We start from the raw sequence: 22,818 nt of genomic DNA, 5'->3' as shown, positions 1-22,818 counted from the left end.
CCCAATAAAATTACCAACCAGAGTGATTCTGTCCATGCACATGTGTGGACATTCCCACATTGAGGCATCAATTTCATTGCTTTCATTGAAGGAATAGGCACCAGCAGGTATAAAGATGGTGTCTACAAAATCCATTATAAATTATGCCCAACACACTATTATTTAATGGAAACTAAATTAGCGCCCGCCACAGATGATGAATGTCCATTGCTTCACAAGAAAGGCCACTCAGGCATCACGACTGTCAGGAATCATTTCTACAATCAGAGACATAGTTTAATTGGTAAATCGATTTTGATTGTATACACAATTTTAAAGGAACATTGTAAAGATGGTCATGAGAGCTGAAGATACCTGCCCATTTTACTTGATGACGTGCTGACCACAACGCTTTTTAGGCTCCATGACATATAGAGAGCACATGACAGCGTATCTTTTATTAATCTGTTATTTTTCTGATCTATCTCAATGAGATTCCTGAGAGGTGGGAGTCTTCATTCGGTTCTGTTTGACGCCTGCAGAAGTGAAAGATGTGGCAGAATCATAGGCCTAGATGAACATCCCCACACCTGCCATAGGACACCTTGAGATTGCAAGGAAACCTAGGTCAAATGTGTGTAGTGGGTCCCATTTGGTATTTCGAAAATTGAAGGCTGCATGCCAAAAAGGCAGATTTTGTTCGCCAATTTGATGCAGCTTCAATATTTGCAAATATCACTTTTTTGGGGGTGTTTCACCCCATCAACCCTCCTGAAACTGCCTGAAACCTGGTCCGCAACCCACCCTCACCCTTTAAATCATTAAATCAGGAGGTTTGATAAAAACAAACAAGGGGACATGTTGCTTTGATAACAACCCCTGTAGCAAGCAATATGAATATCATACAATTTGATAACATATATAGATGACCAGAACAACCAGATTAGGTGATAGTGAGTAAATGATTAACCTTTTTATTACTCGACTGTTCCCATATATCCGTTTTGCCTTTTTTAATCTTCTCTACTTTCATGGTACCTTCTCCTTCAATCTTTTTCATTATTTTATGATGTCCTCTGGAAGACTATTTGGTTCCCCAAAAGCCAACATAGTCCTTGGACTAAACTAAAGGTGTCTTGGCCAAAGGTTTTCCTTTTGACTTGCTCCTGACACTTCCACCAACTAATTCAAAAAGAGATTCCTAGACCTCCATCAACTGACAATGATCTGTGGCTAGGGTTCAATCCATTTGAATTCTAATAACACACTCATAACCTGTCAAAATCATAGAAAATGTGCTAACTACTTTAAAGGACCAGACAGTGTTTCCACTCCAGGTTGTCACGGTTGTCAGCGATACATCACAACCAACTGATGCATCCCTCACCTGCTGCGGTAGATCATTCATTACAAACAGAGGTGATGATCACTTCACTCCCACAGAAGTGGCGCCCTGAGGCCTGCAGGTTCCCGGGCGCTGTATAAATAATTACATACAAATAAATAAGTAAACAGACATACTTAAAGCTCCAATATGTAGGGCCAAAAAACAATGGAGAAGAAGAAGTAGTCTGGGGCTGATGATAATTTAGACTTAAAAGCACACAGGGCCCACATTCTGCCTCCTATAAGAATAGTATTATTGGAGAGGAACTGGCATTTAATGGACCAAATTGCATCAAGTAAGATATTATCTTTGTTAATAAATCCAACTTCACTCTAGAAACATTAAGCCCCCACCTCCCCAAAAACACCTCATTGTTTGAAAACAATTCCATCACACGGCCAGGCAGTAATCTTAATTAATTCCACAAGGGGTGCCAAGTAAATGGAGAGGGGTGTAGATGTTAATAAGCGATAGGTCATTTAAATTATAAGACAATTTTGACACTCCTATTGCTTCAATATATTGGCTTGAGGTTTTCTATAGCCATGGCCTTCGACATTTCTAATAGCAGTCCAGCTCCTGGATGTCCCCAGAGCCTGTACAACACTCAGAATCACATGAAACCTACTAACGGCCACCTCTGTCAAAGTCTAAGCCTCCTGGATCAAGCCTATTTCTTGTATCAAGAAATTGAAGAAGAACCTCATGAGTTATATTATTTATTAACCCTACTGTGTTCCAGGAGACTGCCCCAAAGTGTTTATGTTGCAAGCTTTGTCGGGTGTGTGCTACAGTTACATTCTGCAGTACACCTTGTAGTCACGTCTATGACTTAATAGCATTAGTGGAAATTGTCATGTTTAGCCTATATATAAGGAAAGATAGATAGATAGATAGATAGATAGATAGATAGATAGATAGATAGATAGATAGATAGATAGATAGATAGATAGATAGATAGATAGATAGATAGATAGATAATAGGGTGACATTTTCCAAAAATATTGTTTGGTGAAAAAAAGCCATTTTCAGCCAACTCGCATTCATTTTCCCATAGAGAAAATGCTGCTTCCATTGAACATCAGTCGCACAAAAATGGCAGGACAGACTTACACCAAATAAAAAACAAGTTGGGCACAAAGTATCAGAGATATTCCTTTTTTTAGTTTGGTATAAACACACTTAGCTTCCTCTCTAATAGCCGAAAAAGGCAAAGAAGGATTTTCAGAGGCAGACCCAGGAACTCAGCAATGCTGTTAGGAAAGACAGATTGAGTGACACTCACAAAAATGCAGCTTTAGCAGGAGCATAGCTCTGGAGCAACCATCAAATGAATCAAGGATCGGCCTATCCTTCCCTCCACAGCATGTTTCACAGCATGTATCACCTTCCTGTGATGCTCTGTATCCTCTCTCTCTATGGCCTTCTGAGATTACCTTTAAAAGGCTATTCTTCTAATTGTCTCCAAATCCAGTGCTCCATTACTTCAAAGGTAGGTACACTGCATATAAACCCCAGCACATGCATTCATATATGCATTAAAAGACTACCTACAATTTCCTGGGAACCCAGTAGGAGAACTTCCAGTTATTGCAAAAGCAGCCCCAATGCCATTTGTTCTGTAGCTTGTCAAAACGTTGTCAATAATACGAATCCACAAATCAAAAAGTTGCATTGTGTAAGGAACTGATTCTTACTACCACCAGATGCCACCTAATTCAACTGCATTACTTCCCGCAGGCTCATATTTGCCTCCTAGATGATAAACCTACTCCCGCATGTGTTTTCCGTAGCCATTACTACAAGGAAATGAGCACCAAACTCAAAATGGTCACTGCTTTTCCATTTTACACGCAACATAGCGTGATGACGTCATCGCACAGCAACATGATGATGTTGTGCGTGACTTTGCAAACAGCCTGGACTCAAAACATAGTGTTGGCATATTATCAAAAGAACAATCCTAGTTAATCTGATAGCCATGATAAGGAAACATGCATGACAAAATGGAGAAAGGCCAAAGGCTTATGTCATCCCAACAACACATAAAATTGATACCAATAAATGATTCTCTGGCTAAAAAGGAGAGAATCTTCGGAATATACATAATGCATATAGATGTCACTGTCAAGCAATATATCTTTCTTGACTGTACACGAAATATACAGTGTTGTAGCCACGCTCAAAATACTAAAGTACAAAAAGTCCCAGTGACAAATGTATATTAAAGTCTTATGATAACAAAGGTTCATTCAGCTTGGAACTGTAGTGCTTTAAAGGCTCATTTCAGACACATAATGTCATTCTACACTGTCATTCAACCCAATGATATCACTATTTACATGGAAATTAAGCTTTGTTCCAAATTCAACTGTTTCTAATTGATCTCATCCTGATTGGTACCCCTAATCTTTTCTAGGATTACCCAATGTAAATCCTTGTAGGAATGTCAATGGTTCATAAAATGTCTCAATAGAGGAGACTGCTCAATCCTGTTCTTAATAGAACTCTGAAGTTTGGTGAGCCTTGTTTTACACGTTCTGTTAGTTTTGCCAATGTAAAGCATGCCATGAGAACATGTGATCAAATACACAACATTATCGGTGTTACAGTTAGTGTATTCTGTAACTCTCCAATGTTTCTCCAACCCAATTTTCTCAGTTAAAGTTACTGGTGTAAAGGCACACAAAACAAGACCCACATGGATAGTGCCCAACCACGGGGTCCATTCCTCATAAAATGGTCTGTGTACTCTCCTACGTTGTGTTCTCTTGGTTACGTCATTGCAGAGAATAATGTTTCTAATGTTCAAACTCCTTTTGAAGGCTATAATGGGGCATGGAGCGGTCTGACTAATAAAGGGTTTCTAATTCTTCTTGCTGATCTGCTTAATTGTATACGATTGGTTAGTAAATTGACTTACAAAAACCAATACATCATCTGAATAACTTTTTGGTTTATGTTTCAACAGGGCTTCCCTATTATTATTGTAGGCCCCATTTGGCTGATCCATTAACCAATTTGAGAGAATACCCTGAAGCTTTCAATTTTCCAGATAAATTCTCGGCTGCTAGTTCATAATCCTCCCTAGTGCTACTATTGCGCTTTAACCTAAAAAATTGCCCAAATGGCAAAGGAGCTTTCAAGTGCTTAGCATGATGATTCGCATAAAGGAGAAGTGCATTCTTGTCTGTTACCTTACTGTATGTTTTGATCAAAAGTGTAGATTCTTAATGCTATATGGTGATATCTAAGTAACTCACTTCATGATTGCTTAAACTAACAGTGAACTTAAGCTATTGGTTCTGTTGGTTAAGCCATTCAACCAATTAATTGGCAATGCTTGCTGACCCTTCCCATAGTACAAAAATGTTGGCAATATATCTAAACCATCTGTTTAGATGAGGTTTAAACAGGTTAGCCTCTGTGAATATTACAGTCTCTTCAGACATCTCTACATAGAGGTTAGACACATTGGGGTCCATGACCGCCCCCATAGTCATCCCATCTGTTTGTAAATAAATCTGTCCCTGAAACTGGAAGAAATTATTTGTCAGTTGCATTTCAGTACGCTATAAAATGAAAGAGTTACTTACAGGATGATCATCCTTGTGTTTCATTAACATTTCTTCAAGTACTTGCGGTAGCCTGTTGGGGTATGCATGTGTACAAGGATTGAATATCCAGACATAACATTACATCGATGGCTGGATCCAAATCTAACCCCGCACAAACAAAGAGGTGATGGCTGGAAGAATTAGAATGAATCTTAACCACTGGCATTGCTCTGGGCAACCCTCCAAACACTTCCCTGGTGTCCATGTACAAAAAACAGCTTGGGAGGGTGTAATCCAATCCAAGATGTCATTTGATTGAAAGTTTTTATTCTTTCCATAGGCCATAGTTTATGAATGGAAAATTGTCTCAGACCCATTTACCAGGCACCCCCCAGATGCCCTTGTGGGCCTCAGAAATCAGACATTGTGCATTTGAGTGATAAATGTTCCGGAATGAAATCCTGCAATGTATGAAGGCCTCAGCCCTCCATCTAATGGTTTGACAGGACTTGAACCATAACTTCTGCAACCTTTACCCACGCCTCTGATGCACAGTGTAGCTGCTATCCCTGCAAAAGCTACATGCATATTACCCGCTAGTTCTGAGAACTTTAGCCTGCCACACAGACATGGGCCCCAAATGCAAAATTGTGAAGGGTTTCTGTGACTAAGGCCCTATTACAGATGAGCCCCACTCAGGGCAGGTATGGCAAACAGCACCAGTTCAAAGGGCATCCGCCTGTCCCACAGGCACTCGTGCAGAATTATCACTGCTGAGAGAAAACTGCAAAACGATGACTCAGCAGATCCGAAATTCGAAAAATTGTGATTTATACCATTGTGGGCAATTCGCCACGATTATTGCTTTACATACGATTGCTTAATCTTCCTTCAAAGAAAAGTGTCGGTGCCATTCCCCTTCCATTTATCTTCCTTTTGAAACCTCTATTTCTTTCTCATCCCCATTACCGCCCCTCACCCCGCAAACATACAAGCACACACGCACACTCATTCCTCGTGACGCTTTAGTTCCAAGACAAGGATTACAATGACGCAGTTTACAAACAAACGCCGCCTCCACTGAAATCACATCCGTGTTCGGAAACCAGTTGGTGGAGTTTACCGCCTGGCTTTCTGCAGGTTACCTGGCCGTACTGTGTGTTTCTCTTTGAGTCTCCGCTTGGAAACAATGCACTGTTGTCAAAATGCCATGCTGACTGGATTCAAGGAAAACACACCTTGCTGTTATATTTGCAGCAGGAAAATGAAGCGGAAATAAGCCCTACATTTGCACAAAAAAAAAAAACCTCATCATACCGCTTTATTGATGTCATTTTTTTTGCTAAATGGCATGGTTCTGATGGAATTTTTCCATGTTATTATGTGAATGTAAAATCACAGATATCACATTATTATATTAAGAAGGGGACCCACCTATCAAAGGAACACCTTTTCTACCTTCATGATCCTTTAGCCCTCCAGTTCCCATCTGAGGGCATAACAACCCACCTCCCACGAGCCACTACAGTAAATAGCAACTGCTCAAAAGAGCCATTCAAGAGCGTGGGAGGGTGAGGCGGGAAAGCCATACTGGGACGAGGAAGAGGAAGACTAGGAGTAATGAAGATTACTAGCAAGTTATCCAGGCACTATTGACAACGCTCTACCTAACGTTCCTGTTTAATCAACTAAAAATAAATGCTAAGGAACATTAATTTGCAGTTTGACAAGAACACGTTTTCCAGCTGAGACGTGGAGCTTTTTCCTGGTCCGTGTTTAAATTCACATCTTAAAAAGAGGTAATATGGCCTCCAAAACAAAATTTGAAGTAACTGGCAAGGTGCTTGTTTGAGCACTATAAAAATTCAAAATAGACGTGGATAAGCGTTGTCTTAAAGACTATTCCAAAATCATACATGCCAACATTCAAATGCACCAGGGAGGGAGATTTCCACAGGGAAATCGGGAGATGCATATTTCCCCATAGGAATGCATTGGGGCTACAGTTATTTTAGGCGGGAGACTGTGAAAAATAGCAATATTAAAATTGGGAGTCTCCCGCCTAAATCGGGAGGGTTGGCATGTATGCAAAATACTTTCAGAAAGGTTTTGCTATGACAAGACCAATGTTTGTAGTATTCTAGTGTGTTCTCAAATATGCCCCAGAGTGCAATTAAGCAGGAGTACACACTGCACCTTTTAAATATAGGTGAATTTGACCATGCGTAAGACATTGCAACCGAGCTCTCCAAGTAGCAGGACTATCATACTCGAGGTGACATGTTTCTACATTTAGTGCACACTTCTTCAGGCACAAGCTGCCACATGGCTGATAAAAACAAAACATACATCAACCTGAAAGTCTGCACTAATGAGATGTACGCTCTTCACTAATTGAGCATGGCTTTTGAATGCAGTAATTCTAGGAAAATCCAATTAAAAAAATATGAATTTGGCATGTATTTAAGTGTAGGGGTTCCAAATAGGGATGGGTAAATTGGCAGATTGGGCCTCATTATGATTCTAAGTGATCCGACCGCGGCTAATTTTGCCGCGGCCAGAATGTGCGCATGAGAAAGATGTGAACTACCAAAAGTTTGCACCTTTCTCATGCAAACACACGTACATACTACAGGGGCTGCAAGGGTATCCCCCGCAACCCCTGCTCACTACACTGTAAAGTATAGTGAGTGGGCTGTTGCAGGGGACCCCCCTGCAGCACCTGTTTTTTTTTCAAATTATTTTTTTTTTGCGGGTGTGCTACGGGGTGTCCCCCGCAAGACCCCGCTCACTATGCCACCAAGTATAGTGAGCGGGGTGTTGCAGGGGACACCCCCGCAGTCTTTTTTTTTACTTACCGGCAATGCTACCCCCCAAGGGCCGAACTTTTGGGGTTCGAACCTTTGGTGGTAGCATTTTTCGGTTGTTTTGTACGGTCGGACCTTTTTTTTAGGTTCGATCGTACAAAACCCTCATTATAAGTTTGCTGGTACGGAAACAAAAGTGCCGTTAAGCTAACCGGCACCCTTGTTTCTAGACTGGCAAACTATAAGTCTGCCTGCCAGAGCTGCTGTGCCCGATAGGTCTGACCCTGCCAGGTCCAGCGGCCACAATAGACAGACCGGTCACAGAAGCATCGGACTCTATGGGAATGGGGACTTACATTTTACCGGCGCCTGATTTCCTTTATTCTTTAGTCTGGCGGCAACCCGCTGGTACCACTGGCAGGGTTACCGCCGGACTCGTAATGTGGCCCATTGCATTACTGTGGATACAATCGGGGACTGGCAGAAGAACACACACCCTATGCCATTTTACCAATGCTGTGAAATCACATTTTTGGGCTGAAGTTTGCTTTCTGCGATTTTTGCAGCAGCCATGTGAAAATGTCAGCCTAGTTGGAGTTATTAATTGATTCGGCTCCTTTTTGGTCAACGATTTTCATAATGCTGACTGAAAACGTTGTGCCATCGAAGCAGCGTCATCAGTGGGATTTACACACATTTGGAAGTGAGGAATTGTGACAGAATCTACAATTGCATTCCACCAGCAGATATTTTTCCCACCACAATTATCGACTTCCGGAACATCTAGGGCACTGCAGAAAAGATCTACAGAAAGTACTTATTCAATCTTGAAAGATGTACCTGCCCTCTCACTTGTGATATTCCTTTACTGAGAGGTACTTAAAATACAGGCAGTGGATTCAGTGCCAGTTCCAATTTTTTTTTGTTCGTGACACTCTGATTTGTGAACCACCCTGGCATATACAGAAGCAGGACACACTGTCCCGGATACGGTGAGACACATTTCGGCTTGTTCTCCTTGTAAAGATTGGATTGTAAACTAGAGTTAGGCATGACGTGTGTAATTGGCAGATGGTGCAAAATGAAAACGTGCTTTAAATATAGAAATGCCTAACTCTTGTATTATGTATGGTTACCTTACTTTCCATTGTTCTTGTATGTGCTGCAGTTTTTGAAAGAGCTTTGAAGCAGTTCCAAGGTTGAATGTTAACGGCTGGTCCGCTTGAAGATGTTTGGGGGCCCATTTCAACCTGATGGTTGGGGGCCCACTGCTTAGATTGAAAACAGTCTAAGGCACCACTGAGCCGCATACATTTACAATGGCGACAAAGATAAGGTTAATAGCCAATAATTATCACCAGACAGCTAGCCAGCAGAGATCTTAAACACTAAGGGCCTGATTCATGGAATAGAGCGCAGAGCCCACGCATCGAGAACGAGTCTGCATGAGTCTGCACGCAGCGGTTTTCCTACACACTCCATGTATTGATGGAATTATTTGCGAAAAGTAACAGTATTTGCCAGTCGTGGCAGGAACGCCCTCACACAAAGCAAAAATATCCAGAAACAGCTACCTTTGTGTGCCCCCCGGGCACAGATACATGCAGCCTTAAAACAGTGTGGTGGTTCCCCCATAAGCAGGTCTGCATCTCGGGGACCTTGTGTGTAGTCCCCCGTAACTGTTAACGGCACCCTGACAACATGCATACAGTTTATTTTAATTCTGATAAAACTCTGAAATTCTGCGTGCAAACCACTGTAAACCGTTCCTGCACCCCACTACACTGTGTACACACACCCTTAAGTTATTCCGGAACACCAGCTCTATACACGCACCCCTAAGTCCGACACCCAATCTCACCTCTGTGCAGTGATTCCCATGCGTAGGTGTCTGTACGCCTGCCTGCGGGTGGCAGATCGGATGATGGCTTTGCATGGCCATTTCCCTGCTGAGAGTTTGCGCGGTTGGATCCATGAATACTTATCATTCCGTGCTTTGCTGGGCGTACAATGGACTGCCTGCGCAGGCCATCTCTCATAGCGTCTATATTTTCCCTTGTTCTTCCTCATGTTATGAGTTCTGCCCCCTTCCCTGCCCTCTGTACAAGCCACACCCATGCTCTGCGTTGTGTCTCACGCAAAGGGACTCAGCCGCTCGCAGAGACATGAAGAGCCTGCGTGAAGTCCCTGCAAGGTACGAAAAAGTGCCACGCAGTGGATTCCATGAATCAACAAATGGGATTTTGCACGCAGTTTGGTGCGCAAAGTCCCCATTTACTGTGCTGTAAAGGTTTATTGAGAGACCAGCCAACATTCTAGCACTTCGTCCATGGCTCACCCATGGGCTCGGACTCCCCAGCACTTATTCCCTCTTCCTTCTGCACTTGCACGTTCTGAATACTCACAAGGCATAGTATGTTTGCCCCCCTCCCTCTTCCCCCTCTGCTCTTAAATATTGTGTTGTAATTGTTGTAATGTACTTCCCACTCTCCCTCCCTCCCTGCCCCATGGACGCTTTGAAACAGTATATTCTTATTGTATAAGCACCTTATTAGCAAACAATAAGTAAATAAATACATTTATTGAGAGGGCACTCGCAACACGGGAAGTTACTTCCCTCCCCACTCAATGTGTCATGCAACAAACTGTTTAACGGGGTCTTTTATTCAGCCATATCTCCAATTCATCTAATACCCCTTGGATACCTCCCCCTGAGCTACCAATAAGCCAAAAACCAGGCTGGTGTACAAGGAATATGTTTAGGTTTATTTGGATTAAATGAAACTCGCGCTGAAAGGTCAAACACCACTATATTTGTGGCACAAATAAAGCACAAACGTGAGTTGAAAATAACACAAATCACTATTCTTTATTTTCTACAAATTACACTTCAAAAAATAATTAGCACTGGTCAGTGAACACATTGATAGATGCAATTCTGTGCAATTTATATTTTCCTTGCACGCTTATAAGTCTAGCAGTTTATGTTTACAAATGTGTGCAAATGCGTATGGCAATTATTATTCCACCCACACCTTCGCTTTAAAATAAACACAGGGTTATTTAGTGGTTTGCTTTTCAGACCCCCCCCCCTACTATGGTCTGGGTTGGGGAAACCTGACAGAAAAAAAATTATGATTTGGGAATTTTAGGATCTTCACTCCCCTCGCCCCCTCCCGAATCCACCCTGTACACTGGAAGGCCTGTGTTGGGGAAGCTGGATGGTAAAGATTGTGATGATTTGCGAATTTTGGGTTTTCAGCTTCCCCCCACTTAATGGCTGGACAAAAAGATTGGACTGATTTAAGAACGAAGACACCCCTCTTCCTTAAAGAAGTCGGGGTCAACAGGACATAAATGATTACCCAATTAAATTATAGGCTATAGTTTTTCAGCGCACACTGGGAAGTGAGCTTAGTTAATTTTGAATTTTAACAAAAATCACCCTGTAGTGTTCCACCAAATGGGGAATTAATAAATTAATCTTTTTAGTTAAGTAGGCTAAGGATCTACACAGTTCCCCCTACCCCACCCACTATAAAGTGAAAGGATTTCAGACAAGCAGATTCCCCCACCCTTTGGTTTCCCAGGTCTCAGTTCTACTTACATAGAAAGCCTCTGTTTAAAATGCAGGAAAGCCAGCTATGTTTCAAGATACTTTGAAAAGATAGGGCAGGGGTCTGGTCACTCCACTCTCGAGGATGGTCTCAGGCTCTCCACCATAAGACCCAGTTAGCTTTTAGGCCTTACTAGAAGTAGACAGCTCCACCCAGATACCCTTTCAGCCATCTCCTCTGGTGTTTCCTTGCAGCTCTCAGGTGGTAAGTTTCAGCAGCCCTCCTGATGATACATTTTCACAGCTCTCCCTCTTCCTCCCAGTGGAGTCCCCCTTATATAGTAGCAATGACACCATCAAGTTTACAATCTTGGGGAAGTACCCTGCAAGAGTTCTCGAAACTAGGATGGGACATTTACCCTTCTCTCGACTCCCACATCCAGCCACCCTCTCAAGATTGGTTTAGGGGTCTTGAGCAACATATGGCAGATCCCATTTGTATTCCCTGTTTGTTCTTATTCCAATTTTTGAAAAAAATTTAGTTATGTGGCAAAACCTCATAATTGTACTTGCAACTGCCGTTATATATATATATTCTGATTCGGTGAATCATGGGGATTTCAATAAGATGACACCCAGGTCAGCATCCTTTTGCACGGCCATGTGGCACTTTTCTGCCATTTTCACCAAATGCATAATTGTTAGAACAATGTAATTTATTCCCCATATTCCTAATTCTACCCTCCAACCGTTCACCAACTCCCAAATTTGGAACATTTTCCGATCAGCCAGAAACCCATTTTAGATGGCCATTACAGTTCCCTGTGTGGTAGGTGGAGGAATCTTAGATCCCCCAAATTGCCTGGGAATTACCTTATAAATGCCACATAAATGAAGAAAATCTGACTTATGGTTGCTGGGACAAAGGCCTAAATGATAATAGTCCTTTTAAATTAATAGTAAATCTTCATGTGGGACAAATGGCAATTCTGCTGCCTCCAGGCCATTTGTTCTCAATGGTCCCGCCTGTAACCAGTATTATTTTTTTGCTATCAGTTTCTTTGTGTTGGAAGCTTGCTCTTTGAAGTTGGAGATTCAGCCTCTCTTAATTGTAGCGCCCTGTTTTCACATCTTCTGTCTACATTTTGGTCATGCTCCAATCAAGGCCAGTTGTCTCTGCACAGGGACAACACCTTTCAGGATGGCGACATTGTATGGCAGTTGTTTTTATTTATTTATTAGTTTATTTGTATTTGTAAAGCGCACTACAGCCCAAAGGCATCGAGGCGCTGTTGCAGGAAGATGTCTTTGTTACAGAAGTATGCGGGCGTGCTCTTGGGTTACATGGAGCATGACCTATGCATAATAAAACAGAAGACAGGTACATGGATGACAGCCTTCCAGTGGGGGAGTTCTCTGTGACATGTCTCCCACAGCCAGCAAAAGGGTTTGCCTCTGGCCTACAGAAACGTTTCCATGGAAAACAAAATGGGCTTTTCTTTTCAAATGTCTGCTGATATTTTGCATGCAAAACATAATACACATTACTTTTTGTCAACACACACAATGGGCCTCATTACGAGTCCAGCGGTAGCTGTGCCGGAAAAACCGGCAGGCTGCCGCCAGACCCGTAATACCATTCCGTCTCCGTGATTGCCGGAATCACCGGGGCATTACAACCCAGGTGACCCAGTAATTCTGGAGGCGGAATTCTGTAAATCTGCATTCCCATGGAGTCCCGTAGGACTCCATGGGGATGGGGACCATGGAAACACTGGTTCCGTCTATGACAGAGCCGGTGTTTCCATGTCCGCCTGTAGGCGGGTGGTGTTAATCTCACCAGGTCAGACCTGGCGGGAGTGACACCTCCCGCCTGCAGGTCTCTGAATCAGCTGGTCTGGAAACAACGGTGGCGACGGTTTTACCGTCACCGTTCTTTCTGGACCGGCTGGGTTGTAATGAGTCCCAATGTCTTTTTCCCTGACATTTTTCTGTTAGCAGTGGTACATTTTTCACATTTAAACTGCAAACACACAAGCAAAGCCGTTTTTGTGTGTCAGTGTTTAAACATTCTGTTTTTCATGTGAAAGGGACCTTTGATTTTCTTCTAGCTATGTGACTTAAAATGCTGCTTTTCCTTTGGTAATGACTGGTAGGCCTTTTCAAGATGCCCCTTCAGTTTTTTATTTGAAAAATACACATGCAAAGCCGTTTTTGAGTCAGTGTTTAAAAATCCTGCTTTTCATGTGAAAGGGACCTTCAGCTTTCACTCGCAGCCACACGTGCAAAGCCGTTTTGGTGTCAGTGTTGATAAAATCCTGCTTGTCATGTGAAAGGGACCTTCAGTTTGGGGCCTTTGAATGCACCCCACAGCGCAAATAGTTCCATGAATCGGGCCCCAAATGCCCACTGAAGAACTATAACCCCTTCTTTGTCAGCAAAGGGCTGATGTGGAGAGACCAGTGTTAGAAGGCAATGAGGTGATAACACTTCTGTATATCCCGTGGGAAGTGACGGCCTGAAGGGCTCGAGGAAACCCAGCTTGCACATTTTAAGCCCCAGACTGAAAATAGAGAAAGGAATATATTGTTGTGTCACAAGACTGCTGACTGGCAACATGGGGGCAGTTGCTGCCCACCCCCACCATCCCAAGGCTCGAGGTCCCTTTCATTTGAAAGAGTTGAAAGGCCCTGATCCTGTCCCTGGTTAGCGCTATAGATAACTTTCAAACATCGAAGCATGCTGCAAAGCCCCCATAGGCTTGATCCAGACAGCGGTAGAGAAGCTGTGCCAGTGCACAGTATAGATTCTGCTGTAGCCCCGGGACCAACCTGACACAGCATATCTTTTCCTTTAATACGATGGAAAGTGAGTCTTTCCACCGAAATACACAATGCCCCTCTGCTGAGGCTCCAGGACTGATGGAAATAACCAGGCAGCTTATGGCAGGTGTGTGACAGTTCAGTGCCAGGTAAAAACCAACATGCACTGAGACTCTGAGCCTGAGTCTCAAAAGTAGCGCATCTGCTCGACCTGCACCAAAAAGGTTGTGCCCCTTTCACAAGTGTGCACGTCATACACGAGTACGTTTCGATTTCCAGTTTCACCACCTTGGCAAAAAATGTGCAATTCATGTGGCATTTCAGGGCATTTTAAAGTGTGCATGGAATTAATAAACAAGATGCAGTATGAAATCACCAGGACACAGAAGCTTTCCCTGTCACATGTTTGAATGGGCTCATTTCTGACCATGTCATGCTTTTTTCAGTGGCACAGCAACGGTATGAAGCACCATTTGCCTTTCTGCCCCGCAAACAGGGACAGAAGTGCTTTTTGTTTTTTCTAGACGTTCCACAATGACGGCCCGTTTCAGGGCCTATCACTTATATACGCACTAGCAGCAGCCACGGGGCGGCCAAGAGTCAGTTCAACATTAGCTTTGAGGGTACACTCCTGGTGCTAATGTATGCAGGTGGGCTGGCCCGCACGTCATTTGCAGTGCTGCACAGCCCTCCAGCAATGCATGGTTCAAATCAGAAGTGAGTCCCCTCGGCCCTCTGCAAAGAGTACGAACACTGCTACAATGGGTGCTCAATAGGAAGAGGGATCCTGGAAAGATGGCCACAAAGGTTAATCTGGCCACGGCTAGGAGGAGGGATGCAATAAACCTCTCATACACTACATAATGAACTCCTACCCCAGATAGGTCAAGAAGAATTCACCTAATGTCTAAGGATTAGGTACTGTACATGCTAACAAAAACCAAACGTTCATCTTTCAATGTTCTTGCCTTCCAAATGGCTCTGCCTGTTATTGCTTTGAGCCCTTTTAATAGAGCTTTTTATAAGTTTCGCTGCATAGCAGCCACTGTCTCCAAGGCAAGCACAGGGCTTCTTCATTGAAGTCACTGCTCTCTCTTAGTACTGGTCTGATAGATGCATACAAGTTGGACGTAAGGTAGGTTATCCTTCAAGCTATGAGGCTGGAAGGATTTGTGTCCGAGTACAGTATTCAAATGTGTTGTTATATGGAATCGATTGACTCCAAACCTTTGCTCACTCTTATATAGTGTTAGGTCTAGAAGTTCACTTCATATTTGCTTATTTTTTTTATTGTTTATGGTTTAACAAATAAACCTTTACAACATTTTAAAAGTTTAAATTCATACATTCATACAGTAGTAGAACACAAAATAAAGACCTGCAAAGGCAATGATATAAAAAATAAGTTTTATCACAAGTAATCAACCCAATTAATTATGTAAAATATGGATGAGTATTTGATTTAAAGAAACATGCAACTGCTAACGAATTTTTGCGTATAGTTAAGGAGAATTTCAGATAGCAATAAAGAGGATGGATCTAAAGCACAAACGTAGACACCTCACCTTCTGGACCCACCCACGTCACCAGCATGTCGTCGATGAATACATTTGTCTGTAATTAACAAACACTGGAATTTTCTATACAATGGGAATAGCGATTTAAACCAAACTATGGGCCTCATTACGAGATGGGTGGTAGCCATGGAGATACTAGCTCCATGGCTGCCTCCCATACCGTGCCCGTGTCCGGTCTCGTTCAATGAGGACTTACCGGTGTAGTCCGACCCTGGCGGGACCGGTAAATCCCCATTGAACAGACCATTCCCCATTCCCATTCGAGCCCCCATAGGGTTCAATGGGAATGGGGAGGGCGCTAATAACGGGCTCGCGACTTGCAAGCCCGTTATTAGCGCCCTGGTCTCTTAGCGGGACCCGTAAGGGACGTGTGGTCAGACCACACGTTCCTTACGGTCCCCGCCAAGGGACCTTGGAATAGGGCGGTAAGGGATTACCTGCACCGGTCTCCTTACCGGTGCCCAGTATCCCTTACCGCCCACCTTGTAATGACCCCCTATGTTTTCCTTTAAACGTAGTACTTCAATCAGAAACAGAGTCATTAAAAGTGAGTTGAGAAAGCGAGCTGATGCCTTGAGGAGGGGGAAAGGATAACTCGGTTCTCGGGACACCCGCCCATCACAGGACACTCCCTTAGTAGGAGATGTTCTGTGTGCAGTTTCGCAAAGAAATCACAAGAGGAAGATATTGGCTTAAAGCATCTGTGGAGGCTGAAACCCTTTATTAATTCCAAGAAAACTATGGTTGTGTATGTCATTTGGTGTCGCTGTGGTTCATTATACATAGGGAAAGCCCAGAGGAAATTCAAGACAAGAATATGTGAACGTAGGAATTACATACGTAATCAGATAAGTACAGCACCCCCAGTTCAACACTTTATGGCAAAACATCATACAGCGGACAAAATACAGTGGCCAGTTCTTTAAAAAAATCTCTCAGGAGACTATGGAAGTAGCAGACAAAATCCTCTCTAGAATTGAACAACAGCAGTTTTTTAACCAAAGTCACATGCTTAATTGAACCTGATTTATTCGCCATGTTTCAACTTGAGTACAACATTGTTACCAGTAATATACATCGTGAATATATGGCATTAAATATCAATCATACACTTTGGATGTATTATCCTCTGGAGAGGTGGGCATAGTCTCTCTTTTCACCATTGGAATCCACTTCCTTATGATGTAGGGAGATATGGGCGACATCAGGGCCGGCCTTAGGGCAGGGCAGGCTGTGCGACCGCCTTGGGCGCCATAGCCCCCCATAGCACCATTAGCCTCCCACTACGCCAGCTCGGTGCAGTCCTTCAAGGGCTCTCCCGAGCTTGTGTAGTGGGAGTAAGCGCGACAGGAACCCTTTTGTTATTAAATGTGCCTGCGGTGGCGGGGCACATTTAATAACAATAGGGTGCTGATGCTTTGCATCAGAATCCTATTGAGATGATTACCTCCCACTCCGACGCGGGAGTAAGGCAGTTTTCATTAGAATAGGGCGCTCATGCACTAGCATGAGCGCCCTTTTCCAGTGATTAACCCCGTGCTCAGGCGGCGGAGCAGGGAGTTAAAAAAAAAATTGGTGCAGGGAGGGTGGGTGTGCCACATTTTTCTTAAACCGCCCAGGGTGCTGCCACCGCTAAATCCAGCACTGGGCAACATTCTGTATGCCCTCGCACAGTGCGCATGATGTCCTCATGTGGCATTACGCTTTTACCGCATGATGTCGTTTCATAAATATAATGGTGCCATAGATCAAAAGTATGTCCATGCTAGATACCAAAGAGAACACGAGGAATACACCGCCACAGGAGGGGATCTCCTAATGGGTTACTGAGCGGAAATGGGGTTCAATGAGGAAACATATTGAATCTCTTAAATAATTTGAGTTAAAATTGCAGATAAGAGATCGGTAACACTAGCAACTATCTCTTTTACCCTTCAAGGCAGAACCACAGAGGGCACTCGTACTTAGAACGACTGAGCGCCCCCTGTCTAATCAGACAGCTGAGAGACAGAATGCCAGGCACCAGAATGGCCAGAGAGTAACTATAATGGATACTCGCCATGTCAGTCACAGGTAAAAATAAGAATTCTTTTTAACCACATTTATTTACTGCATTTATTATGCAAATCGGTAGATGCGGGGGTTGGGGTTAGGTATATGGAAAGTGGGGTTGGTGGTGAGAAGTGAACGGGGATCTTCTCCCCCCCACATTATGCAGTAAAAAAAAACGGTAAACAAATGTAGTTGTTTTTATCCGCAAAACAAAAATTGTGTTGTTCCAACATAGAACCACTACAATGAGCCACAAAAATTGATTATAGCAAGAATAACTTCGGGGTACAATGATAGAAGGGTGCCCAGGTCGTATCACTGGCTACAAGTTATAATTGTCTCTATGATTCACGATGCATGACTACACAGTTCTATGCACCCAGATCCATGAGAGGAGTGATGACAGACCTACATGGGAATGTCCCAAGGAGGGAGTTACATTCAACACAGAGGAATGAGCTCAGTTCTACCAAGTGTCTGTGGATAACTAGGCATCTTAGAATAACCCTCCCTTATGGTTATAATGGTATCAGGTAATATTATCCCCATATATATGGTCACCGTAAATAATATCGCCGGGAAAAAGTCATGACGATATTATTTGGGTGACCATATATATGGGGACAGGGGCAGCGGGGGTTGCGGGGGTGTCCCCCGCTCCCCATGAAGAAAAAAAAAAGGTTTGGTGGTTGCGGGGTGTCCCCCGCATGTTCCATGTAATAATGTCCCCACAAAAAACTGCCATTTTTCAGCGTTTTTTTGCATGGCGATAGTTTTGCGGGGACATTATCACATGGAACCGTTGTAATCAAGTCTCATATAAATATGTGCTTGCTTCCTTATAGATGTGATGCCACATATGCCTGCCGCCGATGAAGAAGTTCCTCAATTGCTGACAAGGAATGAAACATGTCGGGCAGATCTTTAAGCCTCCTTGGGAAAAAATTGACATCATCAGAGATTTGGACAATAGGACCATTTTAGTATGCATATTGCAGTCGTGACATGTATTGTTGTCCCAATAAGGATTTAGGGATGAGGAAATAGATTCCTATTGAGATGGCAGTATTCATTTTGTGGAACTTTGGTTATGTAACTAAGCTGTGAAATCTGTTGTTAGCATGGTTGCAAAAAAATGTCTGCTCACGGTGTTTTAATCAACACATTTTCTTTAAAATATGTTTCAGATTTAGAGAAATTAAGCATGCATATGTTTAATTTTCGGCAGTTTGAATAACTGTATATCCAACTGTTTCATTACATGTGTTATGCCAGCGAATTGAACTTGCATATAGTGAGGAGTTTTTGTTTAGGACACACACAGGGGGTGGGTTCTACTTGTCACATGTGGGGTAGAAGCACACTTCTACAATGGGTGCCTGCTGCGGGCACAACATGCCCCTGTAACACATACCATCACCCTTAAGCGTTCTGCAAACAGAGCCTTCCCTTGGGCACGCCCAGTGATCGGCAGCTAAAGAGACAACAGCATCCAGCAGTTCACGAAGTTCCTTTCAGGTGTAGGAAGGGTGAGAGACAAAATAAAAGCACCTACACCCGTTTCAGGTGTGTAGCTCACCCACACGTTAAATACACCCGATTCACAAAAGGAAGCAAAAGTGCAAATTGCTCACACCGTTGTGTATCGGTCGCATGGTGGCTGCGGTGCAAATTCAAAAATGCTCAATTGAACGTGAGGAACTTCAACTGATATTCTTTTTGTGAATCGGGTAAATTTTACACATGTGCAAATAGCACTTCTAAAATGGGCCAACGTCTTGCTTTCTTTTCATAACGTGGACTCGGGAAGTTTGGCATGATGTGTGCAGGGGTGGAGTGGCCTATAGGAACTCTGGTGATTTCCTGGTAGGGCTCTGCACCTGGGGCACCTTTTGTGTTTTAGTTCCACATTTTCTCACAGGAAAAGGGTTGGATTTGCTGAAAATGTGAAATATCGGGCCACTTTCACAATTATTCCCAGGGCCTCTATTGGTTCCCAGTCACCCCTGGATATGTGTATTTATAAGCTGTCAGTTGGTCACGTTTCTCTGCTCCCTCCCCTCAACAGCAGAATTGTGCCTTCTATGGTATGTACTTCCCCCTCTACTTGTAATTCAAAGCGTTTGCAACCTCTTTAACACTGTACTCGGTATAAGTATTTCCATTTTCAAAGAGAACATTTTATTGGTATTGTTTTACATCCCAAACATGAAAGTTCAAATCCGTCATTTGGCAACGGCCCTGATGTTGCGTCATCAATCTGGGTCTCTCGCATCTATTCCGTTGGACTAAAATGCGTCCTGTTCAATAAGAATAATGGCAGCTACCATGCAACCTGCAGTTAGTACAATTTCTGAAATTCCCATCCCCTTTCCCACCGCCTTTCTCTAAACCTACTGACTTTTCCTGACCAGTGGTATTTAACTTTTTTATGCGAGCCCAAATTATTGCGGCCACTGCGCCACAATCTGCTCCTTGCACTCTATTGCCACAGCTGTCCAGCTGATTTCATGAGCGGCGTGGCCAGCAGCCGCGTCTTACCTTGGGATGTACGTGGCTTCCTCCCCGAGCCTGAGCTGGAAGTCCTCCCAGGCTGGGCTGAAGGGGTCCCCGTTCTGCTCCTCCTCTTCCATCTCGCGGGGGACCCTTGCGCCAGCTCCGGTGACCCCCCTGCGCAGCCAGGGGGAGCCGCGCGTGCCGTGAAAGCCCATGGTGAACTCCTGGAAGGTGATGGCGCCGTCGCGGTCGGTGTCCAGGCGCTGGAAGACGGCCTCGGCCTCCTCCGGGCTGACCCGGAGCTCGGCGCACAGAGAGGCGAAGTCCTCCCGCTCAATGCGCCCTGAGCGGTTGGCGTCGCAGGAGAGGAAGAGGGCGCGCAGCCTGGACACTTCACTCTCCCCTCCTTCCATCCAGGGGGGGCTGGGGTAGAGGTATCAGTGAGGGCAGTATGGGGGAGCCTCTTGGCACAAAGCTCCCTATACCACCTGGCAAAGAGTCTGTGTAAAGCCAGGAAATGGGGACCAGTGAAGACCGTACAGAGGAGAGATGCCAGTCACCAGAGAGTGTGCCACAATGCCGCCGGGGAGAAGGGGCTCTGGCGCCAGCGGACGGGGCATTACACTGACACCAGCACAAGTGCAGACGTAAACCAGAAAGGTACAGCGACCAGTCGCAGGCAAAGAGAGGCAGCCAGAGGCAAGAGGCGACAAGGACGCAGAGAGCAAAGCATATGACTGTCGCTGACACGCCGACAACCAGTGAAGAGAGGAATGGGCACGGTGCCCACAGGCAACGAGTGACACCCCGAAACCACAAAGAGACACAGCCACCACAAGAATACTGTGTAACCCAGACACCCGACAGAGGGGTCACACTAGTCCCAGTCGCCTAATGTGCCACCAAGTGAACGGAGAGAGTACCATATGGAGTACCTGCAAGTACTGGCACCCTGGCAGACAGGGGGGAGGGGAGCAGGAGGGCAGTGCAAAGTGACCACAGGTAAAGAATGGCACTCAGAAAACACACAAAGGTAAAGTCACTGCAGGAATAGTGGCATTAAATAAACAGAGACGCCTCACAAGATAGTCTTAAAGTGGGTTAACACATGAGGGATTTAGAATGACAAGTGTGGGAACGAGAAATCAAAGGCACAGTGACAGTTTGCGTGTATGAGTATTAAAAAAGCGGGGTGCAGAAGCACGCACGGGAAATACGAACTGCAAATAAACAGGCAAAGTGAGTTGGACGAACATGAAGAAAGCGCAGACGCCAGGCTTCCCCCACAGAAGCGAGCGATGGACTCACAGGCACATCAAGTGAAACAATGGCCAGGTGCCCGGACGCAGAAAGGGTTAACGATGTCTGTATCCTGTAAGTTTCAATTAACCGAAAGCCCGGCAATCGGCACCACACACGTTTCCTTCAAATCGTTGCCTTTGGTCTATCTCACAGAATGGCAGAAAGTTCTGCGTTACGGTGCACCGGCTTCCACTTGCCCAGTTGTGCAAACATGCTCCAGGGGTTTGTTTTTCCGCTTCTGCGCTCTTGTTTCGTGTCTGAATGCGGAGCCGTTTGCGAGAGAGAATGAGAGAGAAAGCGGGCTCATGCTTCCCCGCTTCCACCCCTCCTCCTCTCTCGTGTGCCTGGCCCGCTGCCCAGCTTTCTCCCGTGGAGGCCGGAGTCCTGTTCTTCAGCACTCACTGCCACCTGAGCAGGATTGGACGTTTTATGGCTGCCTCACCGATTGTTTTCTGAACTTCACAGCTATGCAGTACCGATTTAACTGGACTGTGTAACAAGAGACAAGTGTTAGTACCAGAATGGAGCAGGAGCAGAGCTAGACAAACGTGAAATACAGTAACCATAGCTGCCAAGTAGCCCACTTTCACGGGAGACTTCACGAGCCAGTCCTGTTTTTTTTTTTCAATTGCATGCTGGGACTTGGATGTCCATCCTTTCAATGGCAAAAAGCATGCGATTGGAAACAAAAATTAGGACTGGCTCGAGGTGTCACGCCTGGAACTGGGAAACTTGGAAGTTATGGGGAAGGTGAGCGGCTATGGACGGGGGTGCAGCCAACGGCCCTCTGAGGACTCTGGCCTCAACGTGTTAGAGCTTAACCATTGGGAGGAGGCTGGAGCCCCTCCTCGGTCACGTGATGACTGTTGCTAGGCACGGTGTGACTGCCCCACATCAGGGACTGGTGCCCAAGGGTGGGGGTAGCACCCCTAGCTGCCCGTGGCCAGAGTTAGAACGTTGCCCTCCAAAGAGGGCCAAAACCCCCTCCATGGTGCGTAAGGAGCACTGCTGGGATAGGTGGCTGCCCGCTTGTATCGATCCTGGTGCCCAAGGATAGCTTGGTTGAGGTAGCTCTCCCTGGGACTCCTGCTGGACCCCATGTCCCGCCTGGACCTCAAATGTGGGGCCCGAGTAAGCCTTGCCCTGCACACAGGTCTGTTCGGTCCCACCTGCACTAGGCCCTCTAGCCACCTTAGGGGGTTGGCTTGCCATGTTCCTGGGACCCTGGTCAGGTTGCAGAGGAGACCTCCACTGCCTGTGCCACTCAGCCACTCTGCAGGAAG

The 22,818-nt window shown here is 44.7% G+C and overlaps 1 protein-coding gene across 1 annotated transcript in view; it reads right to left on the bottom strand.

The window, feature by feature from the left end:
- The window catches only part of RASEF (RAS and EF-hand domain containing), a 706,663-nt gene extending 684,841 nt beyond the window's left edge, over positions 1–21,822 (bottom strand). Inside the window, exon 1 of the mRNA XM_069625884.1 lies at positions 20,279–21,822. Within this exon, the coding sequence (XP_069481985.1) occupies positions 20,279–20,646 (368 nt within the window). The 5' untranslated portion in view covers positions 20,647–21,822. The remainder of the gene's footprint in view (positions 1–20,278) is intronic.
- Positions 21,823–22,818: the final 996 nt, after the last annotated feature.

The sequence above is a fragment of the Ambystoma mexicanum genome, chromosome 6p (genome assembly GCF_040938575.1).
Source record: "Ambystoma mexicanum isolate Mex_15411 chromosome 6p, UKY_AmexF1_1, whole genome shotgun sequence".
Lineage (NCBI taxonomy): Eukaryota > Metazoa > Chordata > Amphibia > Caudata > Ambystomatidae > Ambystoma > Ambystoma mexicanum.
This window is presented reverse-complemented; position numbering and strand designations above follow the sequence as displayed.